The sequence below is a fragment of the Lingula anatina genome, chromosome 1 (assembly GCF_051362555.1).
Source record: "Lingula anatina isolate TDL-2025a chromosome 1, LinAna3.0, whole genome shotgun sequence".
NCBI classification, from domain to species: domain Eukaryota; kingdom Metazoa; phylum Brachiopoda; class Lingulata; order Lingulida; family Lingulidae; genus Lingula; species Lingula anatina.
This window is the reverse complement of record NC_141767.1, coordinates 49,696,436-49,720,018: the sequence shown is the minus strand read 5'-3', so window position 1 is coordinate 49,720,018 and position 23,583 is coordinate 49,696,436. Positions and strand designations below refer to the sequence as shown.

At 36.3% G+C, this 23,583-nt stretch overlaps 1 protein-coding gene across 6 annotated transcripts; it reads right to left on the bottom strand.

Annotated features, from left to right (window-relative positions):
- Positions 1-476: 476 nt before the first annotated feature.
- LOC106169082 (uncharacterized) lies at positions 477-23,571 on the bottom strand. 6 transcript variants are annotated; one of them, XM_013548415.2, is made up of 24 exons: positions 23,424-23,571; positions 21,075-21,097; positions 14,461-14,630; positions 14,114-14,185; positions 13,404-13,576; positions 12,021-12,062; positions 11,262-11,300; positions 10,421-10,622; positions 9,526-9,752; positions 7,376-8,304; positions 6,982-7,222; positions 6,615-6,735; positions 6,261-6,377; positions 5,952-6,109; positions 5,418-5,647; positions 5,193-5,274; positions 4,826-4,976; positions 4,495-4,645; positions 4,081-4,219; positions 3,825-3,918; positions 3,565-3,656; positions 3,077-3,248; positions 2,732-2,860; positions 477-2,545 (listed from the first exon to the last, which is right to left on the bottom strand). In XM_013548415.2, exons 3-24 carry the CDS (start codon positions 14,569-14,571, stop codon positions 2,345-2,347), a joined length of 3,873 nt encoding a protein of 1,290 aa, XP_013403869.1. In that variant the 5' UTR covers positions 14,572-14,630; positions 21,075-21,097; positions 23,424-23,571; the 3' UTR covers positions 477-2,344. The 6 variants fall into 6 exon arrangements, with proteins under 6 accessions (XP_013403869.1, XP_023933568.1, XP_013403871.1 ...); XM_024077800.2 differs by having other exon boundaries at positions 2,732-2,857; XM_013548417.2 differs by having other exon boundaries at positions 9,592-9,752.
- Positions 23,572-23,583: the final 12 nt, after the last annotated feature.

Genomic DNA, 23,583 nt, shown 5'->3' with positions numbered 1-23,583 from the left:
GTGAAGCGGGATGCATTTCATCAATATTTGAATCTCGACTCGTGACATTTACAGAGACGCATCTTTATCTGCATTTTGTTTCACTCAAAAGAAATTGAGTTTTGAGTGCTTAGCTGCAAGTACTCTGAAATCATCCCACGGCTAATTGGATGCAAAATGATGTATGATGAATGATGAATGATTTACATCTTTCCAGATCCTTTGTAAAATCTTTTATCGCAGCTCGCAAAAAGAACCCGCTATGGTGCGATTATAGTCTTCATCAGTGGTTGCCATAGCAGTAAAATAGTATTTTCCGCAAGAGAATATATTCCTTTTATGAGAAGACTGTGAGCGGTTCATGCGACGACACAACGATAAATGTCAGCAACAAGAGCGCTTTTATAGTAGTTGAAATTCAATATTGCCCCCTCCGAGGCAAAGGCTTGTGGGTCACATACTCATACCTTTGCGGTAACACTAAAATATCCAACGCGTTTCATAGATAAAGATACTTTTATTGTCAAACACGCTTGCTTTTAATAGATACAATAGCCTGATATGTAAAACTTAATTATACAATATATCCGCTAGGAAGTCTCTTGGCTAATAAAAAGTTCTAGCTCTGTACAAAAAGTGCACCCCAATATCCCTAGAATTGAATTATATGCTCTGATATTCAGAAATGTTTACTGAAACCGAATGAAATGAACCAGTGATCACCTTAGTCTCCCTTGCCATTAAGCTGATATGATTAGCTGAATGAAAATATTGGATAATGGTGAAGATATACTTGGCAGGATGCTGCTTCAAATTTATCTAGCCATCTTCTACTTTTAGTTATTTCCCAAAAGAACCTCGAATATGAATAACAAATTGGCTCTATATATACGTGCACAGAAGTAAAAAAATGAATCTTGAAATATAAGTCTACTCAATGCTTTGCAAGCAATTTTGTAATAGACTTACAATGGACATGACTATTAAACAGTATCTGGCCCTTGGGGTCCCTTATACAAAAACAGGGTATCTATGACACTTCTACAAGATAATCACGATATACCATCCCAGTGAAATGTGGATCCATGTGTTTCTCACGACACACTGAAACATTTCTCAATTTTTGATTGTGAAAAGTTGCACTTTGCTTGTGTAGTTCAATGGTTACTAGTATATACATACACATTATTTCCTGTACAGAAGTGCAACATCTAGGTTTTGTATTGATGTACCAAAGTGCATTAAATCTCTTGTGTTTTACATGCTTCTTTTGCATTAAATATTTGTAAAAAGAAAGTGGTGGGACTCTTTTTCTATCATGCCGCATTCAATCACTGAACAACAGATCCCATTTCCAGGCACATATATCTACAATTATAGCATTAATTGTGATATGTAGTGAGCAGATTAAATAGATAAAAATTACAATCAGAAAATGATTGTATTTCTATATACACTGCCTGCATAATAATAATAATAATAAAAAAAGAGGTGTGATTTTCATATTTCACATGTGTACCAATTAAGTTCTGCAACAGTATGAATATGCAGGGTCTATATAAATATGTAAGATTCACTACACCTCTGTGGTGCTGTAGCCACCCCTAACCATACTGCATGAGACAAGAGAAGCACTATCCACATATTAGACAAGGCAAAATGGTTTTATGATTATTAAATAAGGTCTACAAAACAGACAAGCAGGGAGGATGATTTAACTGCATCAATCAATTAACTATGATGAATAAACCTCATCCAGTTGGGCAGTATTCCCGTTTCAAGTCCCCATCGATTGTATTAGCTCTACATAGTATCAATTCATAGCTAAGTACACACTATTTACATTTCAAATTCATCCTTGAGATTACTGGACGCTGAGTTGTAATGCAATTAATATAGAGTTTCATCTCAGCAGGTTATTGAAATTTAACCCTTTATGCATACCAATGTATCCCCCAGGCTGGAAAAGTTTGGGTTATACTCTGTACTTGATAATACAGACAACTGACTGTGCAATGTTCAATAGCATTTATCATCAATTTCTTCCTTTTTGACTTTAGTGAAAACACAGTAGTTCTTCATACCAGTAACATTTCCTCTTTCTTATTCTTTTTGTGCCGAGCAGCATCAGTTCCTGTGTTCCAGTTTTTGAATTCCTGACACCAAAGAGCACACTATTTGCCACTTCAGCCCAATTCTCAGTGTAAGCACATGATTCTTCTAGGACAATAGTTCTGTCAGTAAGCAGAAGATAAGTTAAGATGGCATAGAGGTAGCCTGATATGCAGTATCTCTTACAGGCTGAGGATAGTAATTCGACTTATTATAACCCACAGCATATCCCTGTATGGCTTCATAGAGGTGTCTACACCCAGGAGTCTGCCCCTCCTCCGCCTCCACTACTGTCTAGCCGTACATGGTTGCTATGGCCACCAAAACTGACATTGACATCGTCCTGCAAGAGACTGCGCTGGGATGAATCTATTTCCGAACGTCGCTTACTTCTCTTGTCCACTTGTGCATACAGAGGCTCTCGAGGTTGTTCTAAAGGCTGTGGCTGCTGGCCCTACATGAAGAAATAAAACAAAACATTGTGCTTATCATACTGAAGGAAAGTGACAAACAATCAAGCAAATTTTAGGGAAAAGACATTTTATCAATCGTAAACCTTTACAATAAATATTTAAAATCATCCAATCTAAAATGTGAAAATGTGCCACATCTAAATTTTCCTGATATCAATCCGACTGACCAGTGGTCCTCTTCCATAGTCCAGCCTATCCTCTCTGTAATTGCCATGTCCCCTGTGAGAGTTGTCTATGGTGGCATAGCCTCCAGACTGGCCTCGGTGAATATCATTCATAGGGATGTGTTCTGGCTGCTGGAGTGAAAACAGCATTTAGATTCCAGAGAGAACTATGGCTATTGGCCAAAAAATAAAACTACTATTACAAGTTTTCTTATCCTGTCAACATTTTTGTTTGGTGTCCATGTCATAAAAAGTAAAAGAGCTTCACTTTCATCCTAGATATCATAAACTTAAAGGAAGTAATACCAACAGCATATAAAATATCAACATCCACTATAATGTGCTCACCTTCCTATCATGTGGTCTGTATCTGTCCTGCTCAGGACTGGAGGGGAACTCCTGCCTGTTAGGCTGCCTGCTGACTGGGGGCAGGGTCTGGTCCCTGTAACCTGAGCTCACACCACTCTGGTCACTCATAGGGCGACTTAATGTGTTGTTTGGACTGCCATGGAGGGGACTCCTGGAGGGGAAAAATATGTAAACAGAAATATAAAGGTACATTATCTGAGCAAAAAAAGTAAATCAATGCTGAATACCTTTAATATTTATATTTATTTGTGATACTACTGACTTATAATATTACTGACTTCAATGTTTAGTATAATGACATTTACCAAATAATATTATTTGCTGAAACTGACATAACAACCAAATAAAAACAAGATATATGGTAGTCTTTTTTCTGTGATATCATAATCCTTGAAAACATTATAAGACTCGCAAGAAAAACTGAAAAAATCAAGGAGTTGTTTAGGCCTATAAGTTATTTTACTCACTTTGGCGTTTTTGTGACAAAATGTTGCTCCTTCCATCCATTCTTTTTATACTCTACTTTCAGTTCGCTAAACTGCCACATTAAATTAAGGATCTGCAAGGAAAGTAAAAATTTAACTTGCATAAAAGAAATCCTTTACACACAGGGATGAAACTCAATTCACATTCAAAGTTTTTGCATCAGAATAAAAACAAAAATTAACACTTGAAGATATCCAAACAATCAGTTTTGATATTCACAAAATAAATACGTCATACTTACTGCATAAGTAAATTTCATGACTTTTTCATTATATCTTCCCCTGGAGCTCTTAATCTGCATTAATCTCTTCACCCCACCTTCATGAAGAAGAGACCTAAGTAAAAAAATAATTCTAATCAAACATCATTTTCGTTACCTATCTTTGTGAAAGAAATATAAATATGTCAGGCAATTTTGTGTCCTTTCAAACTAGACACTAGAAGCAGTCTGAAATAAATTATGTACATAACATACTACTCATTAGAAAGCAACTTACTGAGCAAAAACCGAGCTTCCTCGTATGACTTCATGCAGCGTTGCTATGACAGCACCTATTGTGTCATCACTGGGAGGGCCTTCCTTTAACATCCCATCTGGTGGCAACTTCATCACAAGCTGACGCATGGCATACTTGCCTAAAAATAAACGGTACATTATAGACATTTAACTGAACTTTGTATAAATATTTATGCATTAATGAGACAATGAAAAGTGCCTTATGACATATAACACTTAACTTTTCATTTCTAGCTGAGGCACAAACTGAATACATATATTGTTAACACTACATCAAACTTTCCATATCTAGATGAAACACAAACTGAGCACATGTATTGTTAAGTTAAAACATTTCAAAACAAAAACGGAAATCATCATTGAAAGTAATAATAACAATAAAAACATTTCCTACCTATTAATTCTTTATTTCTTGTATCCAGTGCCAGGTTCCTGAGAGCTATGGCAGCAGCAGACACCACTCTGTCTGCCTCTATGCCCAGACACTCCACTATGATAGGTAACCCTTTCTCTTTACGCACTTTCTCTCTTATGTCAATAGATGGCTAAATATAAGAAGAATAGAGTTAATATCAAATATTTCAATCTTAGCAATCTGAATATAACCCTAAATTTCCTACAAGGTAAAGAGACAAGAACCCTAGAGAGCTTACTGAAGAAGAAACCTCTAATTTAGATGTTATATCTATGTCACTGAAGTTCCAATATAATGAGCTGTCACCTACCTGCCAGTCACAGGCACACAGGTTCTGTATGGCACCAGCTGCTGCCTCTAGGGTCTCAGGATTAGAACAGTCTGATAACAGAGGCAGGTACACATGCACTATTTCTGGTTGCCACAGTAACTCCATGCCCCTTACTGGGTCTGTTCTGGGCCTGAAAATAAGTTAAAACAGATATTAATCGCAATGTTGATTGTAACTGCTTAGTGGATGTCTGCCTATGTTAAGACATCTTAAATAACGTGAAGTGAGTAGAAAATAAGATGTGTTGATTTTACTAGGTCAAGTGCAACAATGCAGTTCACTGTTTTGCTGCTGCTTTTTAAGTCAATAAATTACATTTGCAATTATTTTGATGTCATGCTTTTACCTTGAATAAGGCCCACTGGGCCCTCTGTTGTCCAGCTTGAAAGGCTCTTTTTTCTTTTTACCCCCAAAGCAAGACACGGATTCTTAAAAAAAGTTAAATATGATTATACATAAGTGTTGAATATGTTTTTAGATCATTTTTAAAGCAGATCACTCCACAATTCTTTAAGAATTTGATTAGATTCAACTTACTTTTAACAATCATTATGTAAGGTGGTATACAAACCTTGCTGTTGTTGCTGTCTCTGCAGCGTCCTCTTTCTGGCAAAATCTGGATCCTCTACTTCTTGGCATCTGAAGGAAAGATTCCTCAAGACACAGACACAATTTTCCACAGATTTGTTGTCAATATCATTTTTCCCAATAGCCGCCCTAAGTAGATACAGTATGGAGTCAACTAGACCTTCACATTCTCGTAACTTTTTCCTGGCATAATCACCTTCTGAGCTTACATTTCTGAAATATCATAAAAGAAATATAAAACATGCTTTCCAGATGTAATGAATCCTATTACAATAAATGCTCCATAAAACAGGCTTCCATCAAATTATATCTTCAGGTATGCATTCTACTTCAAGGAAAATCATGTACAAGCAATACATGTATTATTCAGCATGTCTTTGTTAAAAATTCATTGCATTTGTGTGACAAAACACTTAATATGTATTTAACCTATGAATTACACAATGAAGCCGATATAGTGGAAAGATGGCTGTTATTTCTTACAGAAAAGGGAAATTCAGAGCAGAGTGCTATTTACCTTAGAATCCCACTAGCATTTCTGAACACAGTAGACCAGTAGATGTCTTTTGGCTTGCTGTCTTCGGTGTCAACATTTTTCTCCCAACCTGACTGTGGGATCACCACTGTATTCACTATTACTGTCAAGGCATCATCTATGATTGCCCTCTTCAGATCCTGAAAGTGTCATGACCAAAGTTATTCACTTCTTTAATATAAAAACTCTATATGATAATGATCACAAAAAGCATTAGTGACATCTATTTTCTTTAAAATTGATGATATTTTTTAATGACGTTTTGTTTTTAAGACAGAAAAAAATGCATACCTGACAAGATGAAAGATTCCAAATTATTCCTGATACAAGTTCCCTGACATCATTATCTGGTGTCCTCCTCAGTAGCCTCACTAGAGCTGGGATGCCCCCTGCATTCTTTATTGCTCTCTGGAAGAGTACAAAAAGTATTAAATACAAGTCAATTCAAGCTATCCCTGTAACATATACAGCCTGCATGTCAACAGATGTGGTTTTCAGAATACATAGAAAGCTAACCATTTCTGATGCATGAAATTGGCTTACATCACAAATACCAGGACTAAGACTATATAATATTGAAATAAAATTAATAGTACATATTTCATCCCACTAACACCCCCTCCCCCAGTTCCCTGATCCACCTACCTTATTTTCATTATTAGCCTTGCCATGGGACAGATTGAGAAGTGCTCCACAGGCATTTCTGTGAACTTCTGGAATCTCTATGTTCAACAACTCAACCAGAGCTGGGATTCCTCCAAGAGCCCTGGAAAATAAGAATATTATAGGAATGCATCACAACTCTTCCAAATATTTTTTTTTCATTTTTTCACTGATAAACCAGAGTATCATAAAGCTAAGCCTTTTACAAATTTGAGAAACCTACATTGCCTAAAATTGTGGAGATGAATAAAAAGCTAGCTGCAAAACAATTGTCCAAAATTAACTTCAAACACTTACTTTTCTCCTTAATGCCTTTTTTGACAGTAAGTCTTTCACAGATCAATCTTACCTTGTCTTCCCTTTCAGTGGATCATCCATGTATGTCAGGTGCTGCAAGTAGGCAGCAGCATTAGCTTTGATAGCATCATTAGGGTGTCCAAGGAAATCTATCACCTCTGGAAGATCTGGGTTCCTCCACCTGTCCCTAGTTTGGCTGTCTATAGATGGAGACCGCCTGGGGTCATAGTTGCCCCCCTGGACTGGGTATGCTGCTTGTCTTGCCAGGTCATCAGGTGGGTAGCCAGGAGGCCCTGCAGAATTCAGAAAGGGCAAATAAAATTTCTGTCATCCAAGTTAATTTAACTGTTCAAAATCTTGAATGACTCACATGCTTGTAAAAGAAAACAAATGATTAGGAGAGAGCAGAGGCAGGATGTCAGAAACATATTTAGAAAAATACCTACCATTTCTGTCACTCCCACTGCCCCCAGGAGATGGTGTCCTGTATCTGTCCTCTGGTCCAAGGTTTCTTTGGAAAGAGGTATCCACAGGATGGTCACTGGATACATCCTCATCATGTGGAGGGTAGTAGGAGTCACTGCCCAGCGGATGGCCATAATTACCCTTCATTGGTTTACTGTAAGGATCTTCCTCCACATGTGGTTTCCTGTACGGATCCTCTTCCACTGGGTCCTCCCTTGGGGGCAGGTGTGCAGGCATAGGACCTCCATACCTGTCATCATCTTCTGGAGGGATGGTGTAACGGCCCTGCTCCAATGGCACAGGATAATGGTCTTCCTCTCTTGGTGGGTAGCCACCTGGAATGTGATGTGGTCCTTCTCTGCTGTCATCAGGAGGGTACTGGTCATCATCCACATATGGTCCCCTGTACTGGTCATCCTGATCTCTGTATGGCTCTCCATAACGATCATCATCATAACGTGGCCTGAACTGTGAGGGGTCTTCTTGGTCATCTCTGCGAGGATACATATTGTCATTGTATGGGTCACTCTGGTACTGACCATCATCTAAAGGGGGTCTGTCCTCATTGAGGATGTACTGGGGGTCCCTAGGTCCAGACTCGGGATAATCATTCCCCCTGTCATGCAGGGGACTCTGCCTGTAATCCTGATCCACAGGGGTCCTCCTGTAATCCTCTTCAGGCCTATTACCATAGCCATGTCCCCCACCACGGTCACTATACTGATCTTCATTTAAAGGGGGATAGTTCACATAACTGTCATCATGAGGAGGTCTATAATAGTCTCCTCTGTTTTCATCTAGTGGTGGCAGGTTAGCATAACTGCTGTTGCCTTGTGGAATCTCTCCATACCGGTCATCATAATTATCAGGGGGGTGACTTGGTCCATTATAATGACTTGGCTCATTATCTCTGCAATGTCAAACAAAATTATTCATCAAAATATGTAAATTATTTGTTTGTTTATCAGCAAGTTTGGTTTTATTGCATTTTTCAGCTTAAAGTATTTTACCCAAATTAAAAAAAAAATTCCTTCAGTTTGTAAGTGTAAAGAAAAGCATGCACGACACAGTTATTTAATACATTAAAAATCTAAATGGTGATCAAATGTTTAATTTTTTTGTTTTTTTCTCTTTAATTTGTCAGTCAATTATGCAAACACAAATACACAAACTTGACTTCACCATCCTAGAGACACCATCAAACATGGAAAAATTTAAAAGCAGACAATACAATTTTAAATGACATTTCATCAATGAAGCACAACTGCTGTATTTTACAGCCCTTTTCCCAACATATACCCCAGCCATTAGCCATTCAAACAGTGTTTATTAACAGACTTCAGACCAACTTTTTCAGCATACAGTGATCATTAACACCATACAGCAAATGTATGTATGTGCCAAATTCCAACACAAGTGCATGCAAGCAGACAGCACAATACAAACAGGATTACCCCTACCAAGCAAACTCCAGCCCCGCCTCCCTTTTTTGAAAATCAGGAAACAATTCTCAAAGCTTAAAAGTCCATATTGCACAAAGCCAATAAAGCAAAAAAAAAAAAAAAAAAAAAAAAAAAAAAAAAAAAAAAAAAATAATAATAATAATAATATTAAATAAAAAAATAAAAAATATAAAAATAAATAAATAAATAAATAAATAAATAAATAAAGCGTGCAGCTTTAAAGTCAACTATTGCCATAAAAGGTGTCCTCTGTCCCAACTGAACTACACTGGCTTAATGGAGAATCCCCAAGACAACACAAGCTGACAAACAAAGATGGCAACATGGCCGATATATCCCACCATGTCAGTCTTCATAGATCAACAGAATGCAATATCCTTGGGTTTTTTCCAGCAAACAAGAAAGATTCTTTGTGCCAAGGTAAGTTGAGCAAGACAGATCTTCTCTGATGTGATGACTGCTATCAAGATTTCAACTGATATCAGAGCATGCAGTGATGAAACAATAACTATTCTGCATTTACTTCCAAAAATAACAGGATGACAGTGACATTTAAAGTGTGATGCAAAAGTAGAATAATGATTGTGGTTTCTGAATATGGATATATTTCAATAAAATTATCATAGTACAGCATATCTCATGGTGGGATAGAACAAAAAGCCAGCTACCTAAGCGGATGATAATGATCATAGTAATCATTATTGGAGTAGTAAGGATCTGTCTCAGAAGTGAACCTTGGTCCATAGTTTGTTGGCGTTCCTCTGTCCTGACTTCCTGGTGATGGTGGAGGGTGCTGCAAGGCTGTGTAGTTGGTGTAATTTGATGTGCGCTCATCGTTCTGATAGGAACCAACTGACCCTGGACCTCTCACTGACGCAATCTTTGTACCAGACATCTGTAAATATTTACACACACATATACATAAACTGAAGTTTTAACTCCACTACTTCCCCAACAAGGACTTTTCAATATTTCCAAAATAACTGACAACTTTCCTTTCAAATAAATGTTCAAACTCTAGATTCACTCAAGATATATCCCCAAAGTCAATCTTTTAATAAATTCAAAATATCCAACCTGTTTTCCATCATAATAAATTTCTAAACACTAGATATAACCAGATGATTCTTATTCTTAGTGTTTTTATTTCTCAGGGGTAATAAGCTCCATATTGATTTCTTCTGCAGTAAAAATACAAAATGAACTTTTCTCAGCAGCATTTAGTGTATGATGGACAGATTACAAAATAAACCACTCAGTCTAAAGAAAACTAGAAGCACATTCAGTCCAATAAAAAGGTTCTTGATTAAACAATCTTTGCTTAAGAAATGCAAAAAAATACAGAATCTCTTTGAACCATTAGTCCACAATATCACGCAGAGATTTGGTTTTAGTTTGACTATAACAGCCAATTCAAGATGACAGAATGTTATAAACAGACCCGCATATACTGGCACACAAGGTTTTAACTTCTCATGAATTTTTTCCAGGGGAAAAAAACTGGTGCCTAATTTTCCATACATATCAAGTATCAGTGTATTTTCCGGGGTATTATTGTATTACCTGTGGATATGGCTGTCCTCCACTATGATATGATGCATGTGACCCGTGGGGGGAGCCACTCCGGTAGGGGTCATAACTGGATGGTCCATTGGCCATTCTGTAAGGCTCATCTCCATAGGATGAATTCATCTGTGAATAGTTAGCGTAATTTCCTGCCCCAGAATGGGTGGAATTGTTGTGGTAACTCTCCATTGGATCTTCACTAGAATAGACAGAAAAAAGGACCTATAATACTGAGATATGACTGTAAATCATGGACATGAAACCACAAATGAATGATAATAAAATCCGATTCTCTCCATATGCCATTAAAGTTAAAATGTCTACCTAGAGAACAGTCATCCTGCTTTTTAGCAGAATGTGCAATCTATACACATAACTGTATGAGAACCTGTGAGTCACTGCTTTCCAACAGATTGCTTTCTAGGTTAAGGAAGCAATTTCATTGGGGACAAACTCAAAATTCCATGATAAATGTTCAGTAAAATCAAAGCATTATGCAAAGATACTCTTGCCCTGCCCATACATTTACACAGAGACCATTACATCATTCTCAGTCATAGCATGTGCACATATTTATGTATTTTGAGTATTTTAATTAAATAAAAAAGCCTTTTTTTCTATCCAGCATGGAGAAACTCCCTTTCTCTAACACAGAGTGTATAGATATCAAATTCCCCTGTGAATGAAATAACATCATTAGTCTACCATCAACTGACACAGGATCACTTAAAAGCCATTAATTCACATGTTCAATGCTCACATCTTTAAAAAAAGTTCTATTTATAGCTTGCTGGAATAATGGAGAAAATTCATAAAGTAGACCAAATTCAATACTTACCCAATTCCTCCCATCAACCCCCTTTCTTGAAGTACACGTCTGAAAAAATCAATAAAACACTTTAAACAAAACAAACCCTTCTTAAACATTAACTGATGTCTTAAAATATGTGAAAAAAAAAACTGCATTCAACATAAAACTGTTATGTGCACACATTAAGAAACATACTAGCTAGATAAAACCACAGCCATTGGATGACCACTTCAAAGAGCCATGCACACCATGAAACCTGGTTTCAACAAAAGCAGCACTGGCTATAGGCAAATGCACTGGGTTATGGCCGTGAAGTCTCTCTCGGTTGGCTTCTGCCAAACTAAATGTGGTATCATCGATTTGAAAGTTTTCACAGCAACACACTTCTATTTTGCAAATATGTTCATCTGCTACAAGGAAGTGCACCTTAGAATGTGTGCTAAAAAGAGGACTTGGAGTTGGAGTTGTTAATACTGATTATCTTGGCAGACTATATTCAAATTATAAAACTTGAAAAGCATCATCTGGTGGACCTTTTTGAAATGAATAAATTCACACACAGGTCATTAAACTGAATTGTAAGTATACATATACATGGGAAACAACAAAAATGTACAGTTGCTACTAAACAAAAAAGCCAAAGCTGCACTATGACAGTTGTTCAAAGTACAACATTGGAGAAAAGCAGTGTTCAGGTACAAAGAAGCCTTCTGAAGGCATAGGTGCCTAATAATATATAGTTGCCAACACACTTGACCAGTGGTCATTTTCACGCTTAACCATTACCGTTGAGGATGAATCTCCATGATTCGTTTTTTCTCTTCAGCCCTTCAGAAACAAAAGCATATTAAACAACATATTAGTGACTGTACACACAACATGCTGAGTTAGAAACATCATATATACATGCAATTGTGTTAACCACTCTGGTATTGAGTTAACCTGCCATTGTCCAACATTAAGGAGATTTGCTATATGCCCCAAGCACTAACAGATGTCACATTTGTGGTAATTTTATTCTAATTTCATTTGTGTAGAGTGTCACGTACACATTACATGCCAATGACTTGAATAATGATAGGAAAAAATGACACCTTTACCACCTCTAACGGGACTCTGGCATTACATCAGCAGCAACAGGTGTATTAGGCTACTTTATGTATATAATTTCTAATTGCATTTTATAATTCTAAAGTGATGTGAGGAGAAATCCATTAGAAACAGAATATGTGTATCCTTGACTTAAAGAGCACTTTGCTTTTACCTCTACTTTGTTTCTAAAAATACATGAAGTCTTGATTTTGCCTTCAGACAGAAAATGTCAGTGCATGATGATGAAATAATGATTTCACCTGAATAGAATTCTATCATTGTAACCAACATTTAAGGTTACTAGTATGTAAAAAACTACAGAGTAAGAGGATATTTATTTCTTTAATCCTCTAAAGTAAAAACAAGCTACAAAATTAATTTTCTACATGTAATACACAGTTTTTCAGAAAAACCAGATGATGTAAATAAAATTCTCTTGAAGGACAAACATTGCCATTAAGCCTCAAGTCATCTGAAATATGTGCCTGTCGAGCATAATATTTTCAAAACTTATCTGGATTAGTCATCAGACTTTAAATTAAATATAGGGGTGCCACGTTTTTGTTGCTGGGGACACAAAAAAAACATGTGGCCTCGAGAGCAGTTATTTTCCCAGTTAAGCTCCTGGCATACACACACACATCATCCTGCAGATAAAATACCCGATTTATAAATGGTTTTGTGTTCCTACTCACTTTACAAATGTGTGATATACTATAGTGACCACCTGTTGCTTTTTTTTTAAGCTTTGCACGGGCTAGTCTAAAGCCTCCTTTGATTTATACATAACATTGCTAAGTTCATGCTCTTTTGTTGTTGTTCACATTTCTTTCTAATTCAGGTTGATGTTAATAGGTGTTAGTAATTTGAAACATGCAAAATTCTATTACCATTCATAGACAAATACATGATATAAGGACCTTTGCATCAAATTGTATGTGCAAATAAACATGGAAATATTAGCTGTCACCTTTAAACATGGTTGAAAAACCACTGTGCCAGACAGATATTATGGTTTTTAAGTCTTTTAAAAGTGAAAACACACACACGCACACACACAGTAAAAGTGACACTTACAAACAGGAATCAACAAGTTGTGTTCCACTCATTTTACTATCATCTTGCTCATCCTGACCATCATCTTCATCAAAATGAGAATCTGTGGTTTGTGTTTGCTGTCCTCGCCAATGAAAAGAATCATCTGTACTGCTAATGCTGCTCATGCTAGCCGTCTCACTCCCAAGTTTACACTACAGCCAATGAAAAATGGGCAATATTAAGCCAAAGCAGCAATCGTACATGCGGGATGGAATGCACTGTTGTCATATTAAACCATGCTACTACTGACAAACTGGGTGTTTAGGATATACAATAATCAGATGACATTGGTTTCTCATACAACAATGTTTTATGTTATTAAAACATAAAGGGGCAATAGAAGAAGTCAGATTAAATCATGAGTGGAAATTGTTTGGAAACTTTCTTTGGCATTTCAGTATACTGATGATCCAGTAGACTAAACAATATATTTGGATCTTAGCAAACAGTACAGGAGTTTTCAATGTCAAACTTTTTAAGCATTTCTCAAACTCCTTGTTCTTGTACTAGAGCTTAAAATATGGGTTTAAGTGGTTAAGAAAAAGCCTGGGGTTAAATTCCAATGCTTAAGGTTAAGTGAAAGTCAGATTTAATTATCCACATAAAACAACAAGCCAGGGTGTAGAAAGTCACTCTCAATCCCGGTCCAGTGAGGACCTCGTGCTTTGTGCAAGTTAAAAGCCACCTACCCTCTCCAGCTGATTGGCTACACTTTGCCGTTCAGCTTCTAGCTCTCTGGTTAACTGTTCAAACTGGGCTTCCTGGGGGGAGAAAACAGGGTGCTGTCTTAATGTTTTGTTCATATATACCAAGTTTGCTTTCAGTACATAATCCAACCCCATTAACAACAGTCATGTGTTGCATTAATCTATCCCACATATAGGCAGTATGTGTATCAGCACAGTTGAATTAGGTGATGTTTGATCTTATTTTGTGCCTGCAGTTTAGGTTTAATAAATCCTTTCTGGTATAAAGCATAAGCAACTTTTTAAATATTTTTGCAAATATAAAGCATCACTCAAAACACCCCACCAACCTGTTCTTTAACAGACTGTAGGATGCTGGCAGCAGACTCGTCCCCGTTAGTGAGCGAGGAATGTTGTCTATAGGACTGGGTCAATATTGGCTCATGCTGGCCGGCAGGCATTGCTGGACTGGGCAGTGAGGGCTTTACAGAAACAAAACACTAAAATTGTTCTACTACACCTAAAAAAGGAAAAAAGAATAAATAAGCCAATTAGTGCAGTTAGTAATAAGAGTCTTAAGCTGCAAGTCTCTGCATCCCTTCACCAATAAAAATAAGTTTAAAGGAAGAGAGTTTAAATCAAGATTAGCACCTTTAATAGGTATAACCTAAACACAGTGGGTCTTATTTTGTACTGTGAAAGAAATAGGGGTCAGCATACATCCTTAATACAGGACAATATCTTGATCATGGTGGCAGTGAAAATAATGAAAAGTGAATTACATTTCATAGCTAGAGACAAATTATGCATTCTCAATAACATGCAGACCAATAAGTCACTCCCCTGAGCTAAGGCGCAACATATCAGTCTTATAACAATAAGACTGCTACAAACATTCAAATTCTCAGTAGGTTTAATGGCTGGGCACAGGCAAAAGATCATCTTCCACTTTTTAAAATATAGTTGAAATACCTGTTTGCACATAAAAGATTCAATACAAGTTAAAACAGATATCTGGAAGTTACCTAAACAACAATTGCATGTATTCTGATACTGTTAACTGGAAATTAAACCATACATTTTGGTAAAATGATGCTACACAAATTACAAAATGTCAACATCAACAGTCAATTTCAATATGGTAATTCAAGGCTGTTGAATTAAGGCAAAAATAACTCTAGCATAAAAGCACATATTTTCTTTTTAATTCAAACTGAATTCCGTTATTTGTTAAAGTTTACAACCAAAGCAAATGAAAGCACCTTGTTTAAACTTTACTGCTCTATAATCTCAAAGCAGCTATGTTGGATCAAAGGCCTTATTCAATAAAGCAGCATGCTTATCAGATGTTGGCTTGGCTCCAGTGTGAAGGTACATTCAGTTAAGGAAGATTTTTTTCCTTAACGGTAATATTACCGGAGTCAATTTTTCATGTGTGAAGAAGTGGAAACCTATTTGCTTTATGTTGTCAGTACATTAGTATTCTAGCACACAGACCTTAATGATGTAAATTTTCTTACAAAACTGAAGGTTACCACACTTTGCTTTGAAAAGAAAATAGTGGTGCTTCTGATAAAACCACTATACACTAAAAGAAAAAAATTAAGACCAATCTTGATGGTGATAAATATCTTGCCATTCCTCTATCACACACAGAAGCTACATTATTAAAGGTACGATCATACTTTATACCTAACAAACAGGAGACTACTTATAAAATACCAAGGCAGATCAACTATGACATACGAAGAAGTGACAAGAAGATATATTTATAGCAGCCATGTATCCTGCTCCTTAATGCACATCAAGTCAGGTGAGACAAGTTTACCTGAACAGTAGACCTGGGAACTCCGTGTTCAACAAAGCTAAGCATATACCTATGAGTCAACTGAACTGCGTCACCCAGGTATTTTTTTAAACCACTGGTATTTGCATACTGCATTCTGTTGACTTAACCCAACCTACTCAAGTTGGTATCCAATATAAATCAATGTGACCCAGGCCAAGAATGTCCCCTCAATGACTACAGGAACAAAAGTCTGACATATGTAAATATTTCACAAATCTCTGGAGACAAAGACATAAGGGCCCCTCCTTTAAAAACCTTTTGTATTTCATAAACAGAAATTTTGAAGTTTGCATACAGCTATACAAAGATGTCCTGAAATGTGTTTCATAGCAACCTTCCACAATCTCCTTCACTGGAAATCACAACTATTCCCCTTCTTCCTAATGCTGAAATGTCTTACAATAGCCATAAAATATAAACAAAAAGGCCCCATAAATTATGTATCTTTCTTAGCACACACTAAAACTAAATGTCCAAATAAGTAAAACCCAAAACCAAATACAAAACAAACTGTGGGTCGTATTAAACTCAAATTTTAACTTGAGTGGACTAGTTCTATAAATTCCAAAAGCTCTGTACATGTTATCATGCTGTCACATTTTTGACAATCTTAGTAGGTGAGTGAGTTGAAGGTTGGTGTTACTTGGATTAATTATGTCAACAGTATGTCTCAGCATCTTGGTATTATCACATGTTAAGACTTAACCCCTGACACAACTATGGTATGCTTTCCCAAATTGTTCATATATTTTTTGGGAGAGACACTATCTTTTCAAAGTAAACTACATGCGATCTGAGAGTCGTAAGTGTACTGTAATTTAATCAAAATGCAATCAATAACACCATACTACTTTGCACTTAGCAATTTGAGTTGAAAAAAATCAAGACCATTGGAATGTTTTAATTTTTTCTCTCACTAGAAAACTAGTATCCACATTTAATATTTTCCATCAAAAGTATATAATACAAGTTTCAAAAAATTGCAAAGTAATTTTTAGATTTCCTTTTATTATGTACAGGAAAACATGTCCACATATTTAAAACTGAACTTAGACATTAAAATAGGTATAAATCATTGAAAAGAAAATTTGATCCCTGGACCCCTATAGGATACCTTTCAGTTAAGTAAAATAAAATAAACCAAACAAAAAAGTCATGACCATTCATATATGTACTTACAAGATAATGACTACAAAACAAAAAGAAAATCACCAAAGTAATTACCTCACTAATTTAGATATGAATCTGCATAGAAGCCCAAACTTGGCATCAGATATATTCTACTTGAGGCTGAATTGAAGTGTTAAGGGTACATATACAAAGACAGGTTTATATCATATCCAGTTTACCAGCCAGAAACAATATATTAATTGAAAGCCACATCAATATCTTCGGGCTGACGTATTGCTTGAACACAACTTAACAAGTGAATACAGTTTCTCAATTACATTAGAGCATCTAAGGTTTCGGGGCACTCCACCATGTCAGTCTAGCATGTGTTGTTACAAACTCAGTTTTGTATGGTGATGACATCACTTCACCATAACTGCACAGGGACAGGGAATTAAATCTTTCAGATGCCCTGTACATTGTTAACAAACTGCATATAGCATTGGTCACCCCTGTGATGACCACTCTTCTTTTACTCATACCAAACCACTCAACGATACCAAACTGATACTTTCTCAAAGATGTATGGTCTGTGTATCAAATGGGTAAATAAAATCACTCTGTGTGTATTATATAACACCAAGAAATAGGGGGCTTTCTCAGTCTATATATCAATCCTTTACAATATCTAATTCATTAATAGCCAATGGCCTTTGCAGTACTGGCCTGCCATTTTCAATATATATTTATTCAACCCTGCATTTGTCCGGGTAAAGCAAGTAAGTGCTTATTCATTCAGACCTTTTGTACATACAAAGATTTCCCATATAATGAACAGAGGTGCTGGATTTTGTTTGCGACTCCCAACACACCTTCGGTGAAATATTTTTGTAGGCAATAGAGAGAAATGCATTGCAATAACTGCAGTCAGCATTTAAGTGCTTAATCCCGTACATAAAATTGGCATGAAAAAAAGGAAAGAAAAGCCAACCTGTCGCGCCGATATAATTCACTATTTGTATGTGTGCGCTGGGCAACTAATCATGCAGGTAAAGTGAAAACCACAAGTCGGCTGGGAATATGTCTGATTACAATGTAATATGACTCAATCATTTTTTCCAATGAACAGCTTTTTAGTTGGTCTATACTCTAACAAGGCTCGAGGCATTGCCTCTACTAACTGTAACTCAAAACCATTTCCTTTATACACTGGTTTCTTAGTTCCAGTTAAATTTCAGACATTCTGGGCATGGATTTTAGGTGCAGTGGAAAGGGAAAGAAAAAGTCTTAATAAGCATAAATAATTTTAACATGAAAATTACTTTTCCAAAAAGACAAGATTTTCTATTATTCCATAGACCTTTATCACACTACAAAGTTATAATTATATTGGAGTAAATAATATTCAATATTTATCAAAGTTTGCATTAATAGGTAACAATACAGGCATAAGGGCACAAAGCACAAAGAGTCAATTTGTATAAATCAAGCCATTTCCAATGCTGCACACACCTATCAACCTGCATGGTATAGTCTAGTCAAGCACAGACTGGGTCAGACTACCCATTATCCCCACCACTGAGCACAATAGAACTGACACATCCATTTTATCTCTGGTTATCCTGTCATAGTCTGATCTCTAACAAGACAGAAACTGCTAGAACTACAGGGAGAAGGTTAGCTAGAAGTATGCAATTGGTTACACCCTGTTTTGATCATCTAACATTACAGAGAGAACACCTGAAAACTTTGACTGTGTTGTAGCATTCCACACTTATCAGTATGTGTTACTTGCCAACACAGACATGAAGTTCAGAGTGTGATTCAGTGCTGAAGTGCTGTAATGATAATCTCAAGTGATATCTGGCACAGGTCTATTTAGCAAGGCCTTTAACAAGCTGTATTTAGATATATCAAAACCTTCCATCTCCAACCACACACAATGCATTTATCCTACAAGTGTACCTTATACTTTTAGATCCAATTTATGATTAAGCAATATGGAGAGAACTTTTGGTGACTTCTCCTGAGAGATTGCTGATATGACTTAAGGCTGATTCCCATTGAAACTATTGTTCTACGTAGATCGATCCAATCCTAACTACAAAGATTGACTCTCGCTGAATGCAAGCAGATTACCAGATTAACATGCCTCCTCTTGTTCCCAACATACTCATATAATCACCAGTTTTTCTGTATCTACTCAATTCCAGAAGTAGGTATATTAATCCGATTACATTCAGCGAGAGTCCCAGCGGAGTTGGATCGGTCTACGTAAATCGATAGCTTCACTGGGAATGAGCCCTCAGTCTGGCTTCAGAGTAAAGATAATATACCTGATGCAAATAACGACTTATATTTCTTTCTGTTTTTTGTTTTACTTGTTACCATACCAAGGGCAGAAACACCAGTAACTTTTAAACTTTCAGTGAATGTGGGTTATGCAGCACTACAGCCACCTGTCCTGAAATTCAAGCTTGGGAATTTAATTTTTAACAATTCTGAAAAACACAAGACTCCTGATCATCTGCTACTGAATTCCACATGATGCCTGAGAAGTTGAGATATCAAATGCCCTGCCTATTCTATTATGTTATTCTGTTTCAGTAATTTACTAAAAGACATGTCTATCACACTGTTCAACTGATCTTTCACCTTTGCCTATCTAATACCATTCCCCACCCTACTGAGATGAATTTGAACATTATGGAACATATAATAAACTGAAACCTGGTCTAGTTGGCAAACAAATGTAACTGCTTGGAGAAAACCTTCCTGATTCCATTTCAAAAGCAAGTTCCTCTGACATAACACCATATTTTCCAAGTAAACACAGAACTGAAGCATGCACAAATAAGCATGTTTCTGTTTAAATTATGTGACTTTCAACCTTTGCATCCACCTTAGTGGAAAATATAGAATAGGTGAAACTCTGTACTTTGAAAATATATACTAAGTGTTATCACTGCTAAATGTAGCCAAAATCTTCAGTAGTCTCCCCACATGATGGCTCGTGATTTCAGGTGTGTCTTCATGTTATTTGCCTTCCACCAGCTGCTTACTCAAAAGCTCAGCCAAAAAGGAAATATCAAACATTTCCTTTCAGTAAACCTGCACACTCTCTAACATGTGCAAAGTGAAATAACCCTGATGCACAGAGTATTTTATGAAACCTGTACTGCAGCCATACCAAGCAAATAAGAATTTTAAAATAAATGAGTATAACAGCAAATGTAAAAGAGTTTATAATACTGTGTATGCTACAAAACAAGCCCTGTCACTCAATTGCTATCGATATATAAAAAAATTGATCTTGCTGCATCACAATCAATTTATTTGGGAACAGAATACTGGTGTTTTGTTGCCCTCCTATTCATGGCATGATGTCCCTATAACAGCAGCATTGGGGGTGAGCAATAAAACTACTGAATAATGCTATCACTTCCATAACAAGCAATCACTTAATAAAAAACTCCAATATCCTGAGAAAAAACTCCTCTTCACTGCTGCCAATATCCTAGTTTAGTCTTCCTTTTAAAATGGAGTTGCCTAATCCAGAGTGAGATATCTTTGACAATGCTGCCACATGCTGAGCAATGTTGTAATGTCCTGGCCAAGGTGACCCCTGTCCAATGCTGTTTCATCAAGTTGAGTGTTAGTATCTTTTTCAATGCTGTCAGTAAGCGATACTTATAGGCAAACTGCTCACTAGCAGTTCTTGTATCCCATGATATATACATCATATGTATCCACACAACATGAGCACTCCACCATCAGCCATTGGCACTGCTGTTTGTGCCTTCCACTGCCATAGAATGATGTCCATGTCCAGCACTCAGACATAACACTCAATGCTGCTGCTTTCATTTGACGGAAATGTATCTTGAGGCACAAATTCTGTGTCAAGCTCACTTAGTTGTAGAGTAAACTTGAAGCAACTATGTTTCCTCTATAGACCACAAAATGATAACTCTTTACTGTAAAGCATTATTTTGAAATACTCACCCCTACTGCTTCATCCAGTACACCTGAAAAAAATAATAAAGCAATATTAATATTTGAGCTGAATGTTTCAATTTGCACTCTAAATCTGTGTGCTATGAATAAGGAAAATAATGAGCAGGTTGGATTGAAAACAATAAACCCTGCAGCAACAAAACCCCATAATTTACATATGAATGCTGAATTTATAGCTCAGATTAATTACCACCCCTTCCCAGAAGCTGATGCCAGTCATGTAAACTGCTTTCAGCGCTTATATGAACTAACAGAATTTGAATGCTTTACCACTTTTACCTGGTTCATAAAGTGATGATTTCAGCAATAGTTTACATGTTTATAAGTAAGTAAATGTTCTTTTAAAAATACTTTCAATACAACTTAAATTTTCTTTATCTACACTACAAGTATACAAAGGAAATTAGGCTATACTAACAGTCAGACACATTCCTTTTTTCCCCCTTTGATTGAGGAACATATTAGTCAGAGTCATTGTATGGGGAGAACTGATCTAGTTTGTAAAAGAGGTTACTAGCGTGTATTATGAATACAAACCCTGCAGCAAAGTGTACAAATGCATGTGCAGGTGAAGACAGACAATTATCCAATCTATTAACTTTTTTTATAACACATGTATTTTATATATCGCAGGGACTTCACTTAATAACTAGACCTGTATTGTGTCCTTTCATCAGAACTTCTCATGTATGCCCACTGGGCAAAAATCATGATTTTTTTTATACAAATCTCAATTAGAAAGATGATTGGCTTCATACAAGTGCTACACTAACATAATCTGTCAAGGTGACTCTGACAATAGCCTATAGGTCCCTTATTTTCTCTATTGGATTAATCAAATTGTGACTGACTTTAAATTCTTTTTGTCCAATGGTAAAGACTGCTGCATGAGATCAGATAACTTATTGCTGATTTCACCTTATGGTCAGTAAAAAAGGATATAATTAAACTTCAGTGCTATGCTGGACTTGCCTCAATCTGTCTGACAGAATACCTCAAAATTCCGTCATCCAAGCATATGTGAGTGCTCAAGTATGTGTTGCAATCAGATTCAAACACTTAATATGAAAAACTTCTTTTACTGATAAGCCCAGCAGGTAAAGGCACTGGTAAGTTGGGGAAGGTTTATCTTTGGCCTGACACATGGTAAAAACCACAGGATTAGTCAGAAAGGAAATGATAAACAGACAAAGACTTTTCCTGAGCAATGAACCTGTCTGTAGCATTCCACCAAAGTTTGAATATATAAATGTATGTGTGATTTAAAAAAGTTCCATAATTCTTTAAATTATAGAAACTGAAAGACGGAACACATATTTTATTCTCAGTAAGGGATGAACATTGCAATAATTGCCCATCATTTTCTGATAACATTACCTAATTCATTGATACTTTCCTTTTTGCCACAATTTAATTGCTATGAAAGTATGAAACAGTTACTAGTAAAGAATACAGCTCATGGTGTGTATGAAGAGAATTAACAATCTTGGTCAGAACCTTCAGGTATGTTTCTTGGTGTAACGGATATTTGTGAAAGATATGAAACATTTAGCTTTGTAAAAAGAAGGATATTAATAATTAAAATATCTGAAAATCTGTTAAATTACCAAAATGGAAAAATCAAACCAATGACAACTAAGTAAATTGAGAATAAGCCAAAATTTTCAATTATTAATCCTATTTCAAAGACCCAGACGCAAATATGTTAAATGAATGTAATGGAAATGTTACAATATTTTTCCTGTGAAAGTAGGAAACATCACTGACACCTCGGGTGGTCGTTGGTTTAACTTTAAAGCAACATTGTATAATTTAAAACTAACCTATAAAATCACGATGCGTGTCATATGCGCTAACATGATGAGCGATATCAAACTTCTACGGCAATACAAAAAGACACATATTATTTCACTCAAGTGCAAACCTATTACAATTCGCACAAAGCGTCTACAGAATGTGGGTGGAACACTCCTACTGACCGGCAAAAAAACGCATTGTTTTCGACGGCCATGTTTTGAATATGGCGGATGTGACCCAGAATCCAACCATAACAATTTAAAGCTGTTAACTACCACTTTAAATACATAATTGCAACATTTCCTCCTTCGGTAAACAATAACTTAAATATAAGAAACTAATCTTTTTAAAAAAACATTCATGCAAATTCCTTACGAAATGAACTTTGATGAATAATAGCGAAGGACCCACGCTTCGAGGAGACATAATTTCAAAATTATGGCTGTTTTAACTTCCAAGCAACAGGATAATGCTACATGTCAAATAAAAAACGTTGTTTCTTAAAATGAGAAATAACCACAAACTTCAATGGATTCATACCTGTTGTTGGGAAAGCTTTACAGGTTTCCGGGTGTCCACCATCAAAGTTTGTAAATTTACAACCGTTCGACACGCTAGACGTCAATCTTCCATAGACACGCCTCGTTTTGGCTGTTACTTTAACATCACTTACTCCCTCTCTCAGACATAATTAAATTAA

Coding starts and splice junctions, on each gene's coding strand:
- LOC106169082 (XM_013548415.2), bottom strand. CDS start 14,571: ATGCCTGCCGGCCAGCATGAGCCAATATTGACCCAGTCCTATAGACAA. Junction 12,063..13,403: donor CAACTTGTTGATTCCTGTTT/GTAAGTGTCACT, acceptor TTGTTTCTGAAG/GGCTGAAGAGAAAAAACGAA. Junction 9,753..10,420: donor GAGGACAGCCATATCCACAG/GTAATACAATAA, acceptor AAATATTTACAG/ATGTCTGGTACAAAGATTGC.